At 44.5% G+C, this 13,582-nt stretch overlaps 1 protein-coding gene across 1 annotated transcript; it reads right to left on the reverse strand.

The window, feature by feature from the left end:
- Positions 1–5,637: 5,637 nt before the first annotated feature.
- Positions 5,638–13,129, reverse strand: LOC306969174 (uncharacterized protein; the record flags this gene model as incomplete). The annotated part of the gene is made up of 4 exons (XM_079564774.1): positions 5,638–6,658; positions 6,749–7,178; positions 11,662–12,544; positions 12,668–13,129. 4 exons carry the CDS (start codon positions 13,127–13,129, stop codon positions 5,638–5,640), a joined length of 2,796 nt encoding a protein of 931 aa, XP_079420900.1.
- Between the last annotated feature and the right edge of the window lie 453 nt (positions 13,130–13,582).

Genomic DNA, 13,582 nt, shown 5'->3' on the forward strand with positions numbered 1-13,582 from the left:
CTCATTTTGTCATGTTTACAACCCTAAACATAAAGATTTTATTTGGATTTTCTTACTGAACTTTCACACACAAGTAACAGACAACTGTGAAGTGAAAGCAAAATGATACATGATTCTGTTATTTTTCAAAAAATAAAAAAGTGAAAAGTGGGACAAGGGGGAAAATAGGGAAGTAAATAAAAAAAAGGAAAACAAAGGGGTGAAGAAAATTAAAATAAAAACAACCACAACTTAATGGACTCCTGTTCGATGCTTGGGGAATTGTGCTGTCTACACGATTGGGGCCGGAGTGCAGGAGCCATTATGGTTCATCTAGCCTGCAAGCGTTTGTTTACATTAGACGTAGTTGACCTCCATTCTGCCACTTAGGGGCAGGATGGAGGCAAGTCTATACGGATACCCAGGTGCCAGTGGATGGGGTGTTTGGGTGACGGGAGGTCGCACGGTTTTTACCGCTTGTCATTAGGGCCCTAAAGGTGCGTACAGACCAAAAGCGTCCACGCCTCCAACTTCCATGTTAACCCTATGTAGAGGTGCTTCAACGCGCTCCGAAATGCAAGCAAAGCTGTCCGCACGTATTAAGCGTAGCAAACGCGAGCGGGTGAGGAAGGACGCGCGTCAAAGCCAGGGAGAACAGCGCGGTGAGCGAACAGGGAGGCCACGCCCACTGCTTCATGCACTCAAGGAATCCAATCCACACGTGCGTTCATTTATGCCTTGTTAACCAATCCGGGATACTGACTGGGCTCAGGCGTCACCTGTTACCTGCAACATGGAGGACAAGTTTATCGTCGCGGTAAAGGAATAGACAGAAACTTGGAGTGAGGTAATATCTTGTACTACTACTTTTGTGTGTCATTTTAATGAACCTGCCCTGTGTAACCATGTGTAACCATCAAATACCACTTCATTTGCATTGCATGTTGGAAACATACAGTAACTGTAATATTAGTGAACACATTGTAAAAAATATATAGATTTTTCAGCGGAGGTGTGCAATAATAAGTGGAAGAGTTTGAGGGACACCTCCTCCTTCTTTCAAGAAGGGGCCAACATGAGCCAGGAGCGCCTGTGTCCCAATGCGTGACAGCAGGTCATCGAACAGGGCCCAGGACTTTAAGGGCGCACTCACACGTGTCCATCCGAACCACGCCCAAGCGCTGGAAGCCCCTTCAGCGCGGTTCGTTTGTGCAGTGTGAGTACAATCAAACCATGCCCGAGTCGGACTCGGTTCCGGACTTTGGCCGCTTAGAGGAGGTGGGCCAGAGCGCGGCTCGGTGGCTCGTGTTTGCGCACACGCACGGATACAAGCGGCTGTTATATGGGCGGTTGCATTTGTCACGTAAAACAGTGAGAAAAGGCTGTATTTATCGAACAGAGCAGCGGCTGCCTCGCTCTCGTCTCCCCGGCCCCCGACCGCTTCTCTCCCGGGCGGCTCCCCGGACCCCCGGCCACATACCGACTGCTCACTCCCGACTCCCTGGCCGCTTCGCCCTGGCCGCTAGAGAGTGGCAGGCTCGGATGTCAAGTGTGAGTGCGCCCTGAGTCAACAACCGGTGGCCAGACACGCCTCCTATGTATGACGCTTGCAAAACTTAACGCGCCAGCAAACAGGCGTTTGTCGCGAGTGTGAAGTATGTGAAGCGGAGTTGTTTGGCGTCCAACGAGAGGCAGATGGGGCGTGGACGCACGTTTGGTCTGTACGCACCTTCATACTACCTCTACCACATTGCAATATCCATGTCCAATCCACCAAATTTTTGTTCTTAAAACCATCATCTTGGGCCGTCACGCACCTCAATCCATGGCCGCTGCCTCCAAAACATGAAAGTGAGCCTGGACATCGTGTTTGGTTCAAGCGCGTTATACCTGGATCCCCCGGCACCCGGAAGCGACCAAAGGTGAGACAGTTGTCGCTACACTTTGATGACCCACTGCAGGAACCGCATTTTCTGTCGAGCTGGTCATTAGGAAATGTTTTGTACTGATGGCAACAGTATCGTCCAAAATGTTCTGTAGTGTGACTTTAAAAACCGTGATTAAAAATATGAATATTGATTGATTAAAATCCCCTAATTTCATAATAAGAATAAATATTGACTAAAAAGTATATAAATATAAATGGATGAATATTGTTAAAAATCATCAATCAACAACCTCAAGTTTACTCAGGTCTCCTCTCCCGACCTCTGACCTGTACGTGACCTCTGCGTGACCTGTACGTGACCTGTACGTGACCTGTACGTGACCTGTACGTGCTCATGCCAGAGACGCAGACCGAGAGAGACCTGTAGCTGCTCCAGAGAAGCTAACGTGTCAGTAGCCGCCTTTTTGGTGGAAATACACGGTGATAGGTAAGAAAAAAACAACTCAAACAAAACAAAACATTGCAATATACAGATTAATGACAATTCTTTTTATTAAATGTAAGATACTGAGAGTCTCAAAGGCTGTGAACCCGCGCGCGCTGGGAAACCCTGTGTCCCAGTGTGGTGTAACATGGTGAGTGCCATTCATTGTGTGTGGGGGCTAGTTAGCATGCTAATCTCCGGATGCTAACCTCCGAGTGGTATCTCCGCTAGCTTTTTCACTACGAAAATGCACTTTTCAGAGGTAAAAACGATAATCCAGGGTCCCAATTCATTTGATACCAAAGACTATTTGAAGGTTTATGCTAAGTCATTCGTGTAAGGTTGTAAAATTCAGTTTTCTTTGCAAAATTGTGGATTTAGCACATGCTAATTTTGACCCTGGTGGTGCTAATGTGGGTTAGCCACTGTGAAAATGAGGAGGGTTAATGTCAAGTGCTGGTACCTGAACTTTGCCTGTTTTTTGAAGGTTTTCATGTTATTTAATATTTAACAAACGTTTCTTAAAGCAAATAAGTGTTATTTTTTAGCTGAAAATTTAGCTTTTGATCATTTGTTTGTGACTGAATGTAAACTAATGTAAATTGGTTTATTTTTATTTAGTAGTATTTGAATTATAATATTGTACAACTTAACCTCTTAACTTCCGCCTGAACCGAGAGGATCTTTTTCCTCACGTCATCACTTTTTTTCCATCATTTTTTTGTTGGGTATTTAACTCATTTTTGTAACTTTTTTGTAATATTTTGTCACATTTTTGTCGTAAATGTTTTATCATATTTTGTCACATTTTTGTCATTTTTTTTGTCATTTTTTTGTCACATTTTTGTCGTTTTTTGTCAATTTCTTGTGACATTTTTGCCACTTAATCATAATTTTTTTCTCAATGTTTTCTCCCTTTTTTGTCACATTTCCATCATTGTTTTCGTCTCAGTTTTGTTGCTATTTTCACAGCTTTTTCCCAGAAGCTTTTGGATTGGGGTAAAACCAAACTGGAGAAAATGTGCTCGGTTCAGGTGGGAGTTAAGGGGTTAAGATATTTTGAATAATTCTAAAAGCTTTACTTGTAACTATGGTCAATATAGAACATAGTTAAAGATATTTTCTGACCTATTTCCAGGTCAGGGTTTTGGATCGGATTCTCGAAGATTCTCCAGATCTGGATGTTGAGCCGCAGCCCGAACCAAACTAACTGGTATTTGTAACTCGACCGGTTAGTTTCACACGAACATTGAAGGATTTTACCATTTTTTAAGGTATTTTTATTTTCAATGTATGTTTAAAAGCGCCTGTTTGTGTTCCCTCTGTACATAATTCTACTAAAACCATATTTGTAGTGTAAATGTATTATTTTTCTTTAACTTCTTGTGTGTTTGTGTGTCCTTTGATCTTGCCCCCCCCCCAGGCTCCTCTGAATCTTGGCTCTATCTGATCTGGTCTGGTTGTCCCTTTAGCCCGTCCTCCACCAGATAAAGGCACCGACAGCACCATAAGAGCAACAAAAGCAACATCTGCACAACAAAAAAGCAACAATAAACTGACTAAAACAGTGACATAAACGTGACATAAAGGCGAGGACAACGTGACCGAAAGTCTGGATCAGTTTTGTAGGTTTTCTCTTTTCAAACGAGGTCACACCGGTTTATAGGCTGTAAACTCTCCAGTCAAGACGTTTTTAGATTCGGGTAAAGCCGACCTGAAGAAAAGGCCCTTTAATGACGAGGTAATGGAGTTGTAACCCACGTCTCCTAATGCCATGATGTAACCGCGGCCTCGGCCACAAGCGGCGCTATCATAAAAGTGCCTGACGGCCATCACTTCCGACTCAGCCCCACTGCTCCCGCTGTGACCGACTACGCACTGCTGCACCAAACAAACCACCAAAAGAACCGTCCCGATCTCCATAAACCCGAAGAAACACATCTCGAAAGTCGACGGTGAGTTACCAGAACCCGTTTTGCGTCGTAGCACTTTGCCAAATGTCCGACAGTTGTTACCAAAACAGTAACTTCAATAAAAGTCGCTACTTCCGTGTTCGCTGTAGCCGTTCTTCAAACACCGCTGTCTTTGAGTGTTTGTATTTTTGTTGGGCCCTCAACTACAGCGGTGTCACTGCACTCACTACTGTGTGCTATAAGATAAGATAATCCTTTATATATATTTATCTATATTACCTCTTTTTGATTAGATTAAATATGCATGTTTTCATATGCTACCAGAATGCTAACGGCCCATTGAAACGCATAGGGTTTTGTTGAATACAATGAATGAAGCTTGTGATTGTTTTGATTATGTTGCGCAACTGTTTTGATGTTTACATTTATTTTTAATAAGCTCTGCTTGGCTTCAGTATTGATGTATTCACTGAATGTTACTAGTAACTGATTACTCACTGAACTTATGTTTTTTTTCCTGATCTTGTTTTCAGGTCAGGTTTTTTTTCTTAGCGCCTGCCCCAGGAATTCCTCTGCTAGACGTGGCGAGCTGAAACCAAACTGGCAGGAACTTTTCATTCCTCTTCTGTTGCCTCCGCTGGACACTTTTTGTTGGATTAATATTTTTTCCTCAATTTTTTTGGCTTTTTGAACTCTGAACTTTCTTGGACAAGGATCGGTGCTCTGAACTTTGAGTTTTGGATAAAAGGATCGTAAACCAAACTAAATATTGCGTTTTGGGAAAAAACTTTTCAACTGAACTCTAAAACAAGCACTAAAACCAGACTATTTTGATCCAAGGTCATAAGGGTTTTTTGTGGACATTTTTTTCCCTTATTGTCGTTGTTGTGCACTCTAAACAAGGCCTTATTTATATTTATTCATATGTTACTGTGTGTTACTATTTTTTTTTTTTGCTTGAATATACTTCGCTTTAAATCGTATTTCTGTGCATCGTGTTCATCATTTCCCCCAAGCTCCAATAACGTTTTTTCTGTTCAGTCATTTTCCGTCCGTTGCAACACAAGTCCTAACCTTATTACATATTAATTAAGCGTTACAGAGTCTTTGTGGAAAATAGAAAAAGTCTTTATTGTTTTAGGAGCAAAAAACACAAAGAAACATAACAGAATAAACAGTGACAGACTCTCATTATGACCTGATCCAGTTAAACATCAAAATATCTTCATGTTGATAAAGTGTAGATTTAAATCAAAACAGATCGACAGTGACACGACTCGGGAGGAACAGAGTTTTAGTGGAGGCAATTTGAGCTCTGTTTTTCATCAGGAACTTGATTAAAGAGAGAGGACAGTAACATGGAGCTGTAGGTTCTACACTGTGACTGTGATGCTCTTTGGTGAGATCTTCAGAGGAGCATCAGATGTGTATAAAAATGGAACGATCTCAGTGAAAGAGTCTGTGACTGTGTAAAGGTCTGTGTTTGTGTCGGGGTCAGTGAAGGTCAATGTGTTTGTGTCAAAGTCCAGCTTCACTAGGACTCTCTGCAGGTTCTTCACTGAGAGAGGTTTATCTGGGACTGGGGCTCTGGTAGAAACAGCAATGTATTCACCATCAGTGAATTGTATGAACCAAGATCCTCCAACCTCAGTGTCCGCTCCTCTCTGAACATGTCCAATCACACCCACATAACAGTCCTCACTCGCCCCGACCTCCACTTCCCAGCTGTGAGTCCCAGAGACAAAACTTTCTGATCCACGTACAAAGCCATCACTAAGTCTTTCTGAGTTCTCTGGGACCTTCTGCTTCTTTCCTTTTCTCACTGAGGTCAGATCTTCAGACAGAATGAGATCAGGGGCTGCAGTGTTTGGATCCAGAACCACAGGGAAGAACTGCACCAGTTTCTTCATGTTTATCCAGATGTTGAAGCCCAGGTTTCCCAGATGTTTGGCCTGGTCTGTCAGATCTGATCGTTTTATCTGTGGCTCCTCCACCAGGAGGCAGCGCTGCAGCCTCTCCTCTGCAGTCTTGTACTGGAGCAGGAAGGAGGCGTCTGCTGCTCTCAGCTGCTCCTCTGTCTCTGAGATGGTCTTGGACAGAGCCTCCATGTCTCTGCTCAGGGCGGCCATCTTGTCCTTCATGTTCTGGATCTTCTGCTCCTCTTCCTCCCTCAGAGCCTTCATCCTGGACTCTTCCTCATCCCTCAGACACTGGTGCAGTTTCTCAAACTCCGCTCTGATCTGTGTCTGTGTTTGTTTGGTCTGGAGTGAGATATGAGCCGCTGCTTCATCAAACTGTGCTCTGCTCTCATCCAGGACCTGAGGAGAAACATCAGAGTTATTTAGAGCCAGACTTCCCTTTCTGTAGCAGGACATGTTGATGTTCCTCTGAGCTCTGTGGACACGTTCTTCTGACTGGAGCAGGAGGAGGAGGTCTCTTACCTTCAGTTTGTCCTGTAGAGGTTTGATGTTTCTCCTCAGCTGCTCTCTCAGGTCTGAGGCTGCCTCCTCGATGGGTCTGAACCTGTGGTCTTTGTGAGTCCTGGAGTCTCTACAGACCAGACAGATCAGCTCCTGATGGTCCAGACAGAAGAGCCGCAGCTTCTCAGAGTGAAGGCTGCACTCGGGCTGCTGTGGAGATGGAGATGTTTGCTCTGCAGCTGGAGCAGTCTGCCCTTTCTCCTCTGTGAACGTCTCCACCAGGTTCTTCAGGACCAGGTTCTTTGGAGGATTGTCCCTGGAGGACCTTCTCTTACAGACTGGACAGGTCTTCAGGAGTTTGTCCTCCCACCAGTTCTCCAAACAGACCTTACAGAAGCTGTGGCTGCAGGTCAGAACCACAGGATCTCTGAAGAGCTCACAGCAGATGGGACAGCTCAGGTCCTTCTCCAGTCTGGACGCCATGTCGGAAAAAGCTCTGAAGATCAGAAATAACAAAAGAGTCAGATGGAGTGAAAGTCGTTATTAAAAGGTTTGGAAACGGAGAAAGTCACGACAATTTGAAAGAGAAAACTCTAAACTGAGGAACTTCTGGGTCCAAACTGTTGGACAAACTCAGCATAAAAACACAACTTTATGTGAATCTCCTGCTGAAAGAACAGTTTGTAAATTCCCTCCTGCTCAGTGGGCGGCTGTGGTGACACGGCAAACCAAACAAAGGGAAAAAGTCCACCAGAAAAACAGCCTTTACTTCAGCCATGAGGGGGCAGCACACACACGGGTTTAGCACAGATGCTGGAGCGAGTCATGACCAGAAGGTCGGGGGTTCGAATCCCAACTCCTGAAGGTGCACACTGTGGTTGTGTCCTTGGGCAAGACACTTCCCCCTCCTCACCTCCAGTGTCTGTGTATATTTGAATGGGTGAGTGGTTCCTCACTGTAAAGCGCTTTGGGCCGAATGAAAGTAGAAAAGTGCATATAAGTTGAGACCATTTACCATTTAAGAGCAAAATATACTTATTTACACTAAAGTTACAAAACATTCAGTGGGAAAAGCAGATAATTCTGTAAAATCCTCAGATAAACAGTTGGTTTGGTTTTTACTTCCTCTTTCACTGTCGACCTCCGTGTCTGCTGCTCACACGGGAAGGTCTGATTCTCTTTGTTCTGCAGACGAGTTCATTCATGTTGGAACAGGAAGAGATTCTAATGTGTTTGACTGAAGACAAACAGTAGAATCAGAATCAGATGCCCTTCCCTGTTTCAGCTGTAAACCTGTGTCAGAGTCTCTCCCTGAACACGATCTCACTTCCTGTTCTCTGACTCTGTGGATCTGTGACTCTCAGCTCTATTTAAACCCCATTAATGTGAGAAACCCTTCAGACTCACCTCAGTCCAGGCTCCACAGTTTCACACAGACGTTTGTGGTCGAAGCAGCAGCTCTGTGTCTCAGGCGGCTGTTTCCTGCTGTGGGACAAGAGCCGTTTCTCAATCTGTGGCTGTTTCCCAAAGCCGAGGTGCCTTGCCTTGCCTTGCCTTGCCTTGCCTTGCCTTGCCTCGCCTCGCCTCGCCTCGCCTCGCCTCGCCTCGCCTTGCCTTGCCGTTGAAGGCGGTGGCTCCAAACTCACTTCCTTCCAGTCCAAGGCTTTGGTCCAAAAAGAGCCTCAAATGGAAGACGCTTCAGAGGTACAGGAAGTGACATCACAGAATAAAAAAAGGAAGTCATGTTTCATCTGGGGAGGGGGGAGGGTCTGCTGAGGAGGGGGAGACTCTGTGGGGCTGGGGGCGACAGTATAATTATATTTTAGTAACTAATAATAAACACATAAAAAGCAGTCAGAGATGATGAACCCGATCTGAAAACACACAATAAAAATATAAGTTCCTTTTATATCAATGAAATGAAATGAAAACAAATCATGTCCTTTGCTCCAGGAAACACTGACATTTGCTTTAATGTTTGAATCAAATCAGGCCTATTTACATTTCAAGTTAACAAAAGACATTTTTATGAACAAAAATAATATTTTCTATTATTTAACTAAAAAGACAAAAACCTAAAATTAATTATTTGACCAAATCTTGACAAAAATATTTCCTTTTTTGTAAACAGTCAAATGAACACTGGCTGCAGAGCAATGGAACGAGTCAAAGTTTGTATTTTGTTGTTAAAAAGTGTAATTAAAGTGCTTTAAGTCACACCAGCACCACCTTTATTTCTTCCTTGTGTTATTGAGAGCCGTGGTGCATTATGGGTGATTTTGGCTGGAGCAAGGCAGTGAAGGCTACACTGATGTGTCCTTGGGCTGCGTCTGAAACCGTCACATTATCGCCTCTATGTCCGAACCCGAGCTCCTGACCCTTGACCTTTCATGGGGTCGACTGTTAGATCTGTGCAGAGAGTGAACTAGAGCTTCAGCAGCTTTTGCCCAGTTGGACCGTCCTTACCCAGGGGAAGGGGAAGTGACATCACCAACAGCTGCTGTTCTTCTTCTTTAAGGTTATTGGCAGACTGCAGGCAAACCAAAGCACATGTCGCCCCCTACTGTCCTGCATATGCAACAACATAGTGTCCAAAAAAAGACATTTAAGGAGAAAAAAAACAACAAATGAGCCTCACATTTCCCTTTAGTGCTATATTATCTCCACAGCTGTTTGATAAAGCTGCCGTAGCAAATGATCCATGTGGCTGAAGTGTCGATTAAGTGAAAGCAAAAGCACAAACTGCTTTGAGTAAGACATTTACTGAGGCCTCTCTTTAACACAGGGGTTCCCAAACTTTTTTATTCTGGGACCCCAAACATTGACTTGTAAACGACTCGGGACCCCCATTGTATAAAGTTATTGCCTCTTTTGCTACTAGAGGGAAGAAAAATGTTTTAAAAAGAAGTTAATATGTATTTAATCAGTTTATTTTGAAGATTTCAATGGATTTCACAAATGATTTGACAATTTTACACTCAAAATATATTAAAAACAGTAGCATTTTTCTTTTTTTTTCATCCTGAAATCATCTGGGGACCCCCACCCAAAGCCTCACGACCCCCCGAGGGGTCCCGAGCCCCACTTTGGGATCCACTGCTTTAACACACTGACATGTGACGACAACATGTAATTTGTCACTTTTATAAAGTTTGGCTTTTGCAGAATCTTATTCCATATTTTTTTAATTATTATTAAATGTGCACCTGTCAATCAATGAATCGGGGGGGTGGGGGGATTGGTGCAGTGGCTTATGGGATGGCACGTAGCTCCTAATCACCGGTTAGTTAGCATCAGAGGTCCCTATGCTAAAGTGGCTTTGATAGTTAGCATCCGAAGCCCCTATGCTAAAGTGGCTATGATAGTTAGCATCAGAGGCCCCTATGCTAAAGTGGCTATGATAGTTAGCATCAGAGACCCCTATGCTAAAGTGGCTATGATAGTTAGCATCAGAGGTCCCTATGCTAAAGTGGCTATGATAGTTAGCATCAGATGTCCATATGCTAAAGTGGCTATGATAGTTAGCATCAGAGGTCCCTATGCTAAAGTGGCTTTGATAGTTAGCATCCGAAGCCCCTATGCTAAAGTGGCTATGATAGTTAGCATCAGAGGCCCCTATGCTAAAGTGGCTATGATAGTTAGCATTAGAGCTCCCTATAATAAAGTGGCTATGATAGTTAGCACCAGAGGTCCCTATGCTAAAGTGGCTATGATAGTTAGCACCAGAGGTCCCTATGCTAAAGTGGCTGTGATAGTTAGCACCAGAGGTCCCTATGCTAAAGTGGCTGTGATAGTTAGCACCAGAGGTCCCTATGCTAAAGTGGCTATGATAGTTAGCATCAGATGTCCATATGCTAAAGTGGCTATGATAGTTAGCATCAGAGGTCCCTATGCTAAAGTGGCTATGATAGTTAGCATCAGAGGTCCCTATGCTAAAGTGGCTATGATAGTTAGCACCAGAGGTCCATATGCTAAAGTGGCTGTGATAGTTAGCAACAGAGGTCCCTATGCTAAAGTGGCTATGATAGTTAGCATCAGAGGTCCCTATACTAAAGTGGCTATGATAGTTAGCATCAGAGGCCTCTATGCTAAAGTGGCTATGGTAGTTAGCATTGAGGCTCCTCCCCCTAACTCCTTCCTAACTGACGGACTTATTCGGACGCTTCTTGTCATGGCGGACGCTGACGCACATCGGGTTTGGCGTAAGAGCTCTGACCAATCTGCTCGTTTCGGACGGGCCTTTGTGCATTAGCCACATGCTAGCAAAGGGCGGACACATGCTCGATGACTTGAACATTGGAACAGCACTTGGGCGGCGAGTGATGATGTCGATGCCTGACCACGCCCACTTCACCAGCTAAACCCATTTGAGACACGTTTGTTCTTCTGAGACACTGAAGAGGCACCGAGAGGCCCCACAGCTGCAGTACAGAGGAGGCGCCACAAGAGGAGCAACAGGAAACAAGGATGGGACAAACCAGGAGGAGAAGGTGACAGACTGTTGTGGAGCGGAGGGAGCTGCTCAGGAGGAAGAGGAGGAGCTGACCAGTGCAGGACACCACGCTCTGAAACAGGGACAAACCCACGAGGAGAAGGTGACAGACTGTTGTGTGAGAAACATCGACATTAAGACAAAAAGTCTGGATCCGTTAATGACGAGGTAATGGAGTCTTTGTGGAAAATAGAAAAAGTCTTTATTGTTTTAGGAGCAAAAACACAAAGAAACATAACAGAATAAACAGTGACAGACTCTCATTATGACCTGGTCCAGTTAAACATCAAAATATCTTCATGTTGATAAAGTGTAGATTTAAATCAAAACAGATCGACAGTGACACGACTCGGGAGGAACAGAGTTTTAGTGGAGGCAATTTGAGCTCTGACTGTTTTTCATCAGGAACTTGATTAAAGAGAGAGGACAGTAACATGGAGCTGTAGGTTCTACACTCTTTGGTGAGATCTTCAGAGGAGCGTCACGTGTGTTTAAAAATGGAAAGATCTTAGTGAAAGAGTCTGTGACTGTGTGAAGGTCTGTGTTTGTGTCGGGGTCAGTGAAGGTCAATGTGTTTGTGTCAAAGTCCAGCTTCACTCGAACTCTCTGCAGGTTCTTCACCGAGAGACTTTTAACTGGGTCTGGGGGAGAAACAGCTGAATATTCACCATAAGTGAAGCATATGAACCAAGATCTAACCTCAGTGTTCGCTCCTCTCTGAACACGTCCAATCACACCCACATCCCAGACCTGACCCCCGACCTCCACTTCCCAGCTGTGAGTCCCAGAGACAAACCTTTCTGATCCACGTACTAAGCCATCTTTAAGTCTCCCTAAGTTCTCTGGGACCTTCTGCTTCTTTCCTTTTCTCACTGAGGTCAGATCTTCAGACAGAATGAGATCAGAGCCTGCAGTGTTTGGATCCAGAACCACAGGGAAGAACTGCACCAGTTTCTTCATGTTCATCCAGATGTTGAAGCCCAGGTTTCCCAAATGTTTGGCCTGGTCTATCAGATCTGATTGTTTTATCTGTGGCTCCTCCACCAGGGGGCAGCGCTGCAGCCTCTCCTCTGCAGTCTTGTACTGGAGCAGGAAGGAGGCGTCTGCTGCTCTCAGCTGCTCCTCTGTCTCTGAGATGGTCTTGGACAGAGCCTCCATGTCTCTGCTCAGGGCGGCCATCTTGTCCTTCATGTTCTGGGTCTTCTGCTCCTCTTCCTTCCTCAGAGCCTTCATCCTGGACTCTTCCTCGTCCCTCAGAAACTGGTGCAGTTTCTCAAACTCCGCTCTGATCTGTGTCTGTGTTTGTTTGGTCTGGAGTGAGATATGAGCCGCTGCTTCATCAAACTGTGCTCTGCTCTCATCCAGGACCTGAGGAGAAACATCAGAGTTATTTAGAGTCAGACTTCCCTTTCTGTAGCAGGACATGTTGATGTTCCTCTGAGCTCTGTGGACACGTTCTTCTGACTGGAACAGGAGGAGGAGGTCTCTTACCTTCAGTTTGTCCTGTAGAGGTTTGATGTTTCTCCTCAGCTGCTCTCTCAGGTCTGAGGCTGCCTCCTCGATGGGACTGAACCTGTGGTCTTTGTGAGTCCTGGAGTCTCTACAGACCAGACAGATCAGCTCCTGATGGTCCAGACAGAAGAGCCGCAGCTTCTCAGAGTGAAGGCTGCACTCGGGCTGCTGTGGAGATGGAGATGTTTGCTCTGCAGCTGGAGCAGTCTGCCCTTTCTCCTCTGTGAACGTCTCCACCAGGTTCTTTAGGGCCAGGTTCTTTGGAGGATTATCCCTGGAGGACCTTCTCTTACAGACTGGACAGGTCTTCAGTACTTTGTCCTCCCACCAGTTCTCCAAACAGACCTTACAGAAGCTGTGGCTGCAGGTCAGAAGAACAGGATCTCTGAAGAGCTCACAGCAGATGGGACAGCTCAGGTCCTGCTCCAGTCTGGACGCCATGTCGGAAAGAGCTCTGAAGATCAGACATAACAAAAGGACGAGTCAGATGGAGTGAAAGTCGTTATTAAAAGGTTTGGAAACGGAGAGTACATGTACTTTAGTAACGTTTTGAAGAACTTGTACTTCTTGAAGTAGTTTTATCAAACAGTACTTTTTACTTCTACTTAAGTAAAAATATAATGAAGTTTCTGTAAAAATAATTGTTACTTTTTCCACTGTGAGTAAATCTTTAAGTGGCAAATTCTTCTTTTTGATCGTTGAAGCAAATGTCGTTCAGAATATTTGAGTTTTTCTGTATTTTCTTGGATTTCTCTTTGGAAATATCACGATTTCCACAGGTTTTATGTTTCATTCAAGGTTCAAGTTAATAATTGTCCCGAAGGGAATAATAACGGCGCAGGAATCCACACATGACACAGTAACAACTTTTGTATTTAGAACAAGGATCCTCCG

Source organism: Gobius niger, assembly GCF_951799975.1.
Source record: "Gobius niger genome assembly, chromosome: 10".
In the NCBI taxonomy this organism is placed as follows: Eukaryota; Metazoa; Chordata; class Actinopteri; order Gobiiformes; family Gobiidae; genus Gobius; species Gobius niger.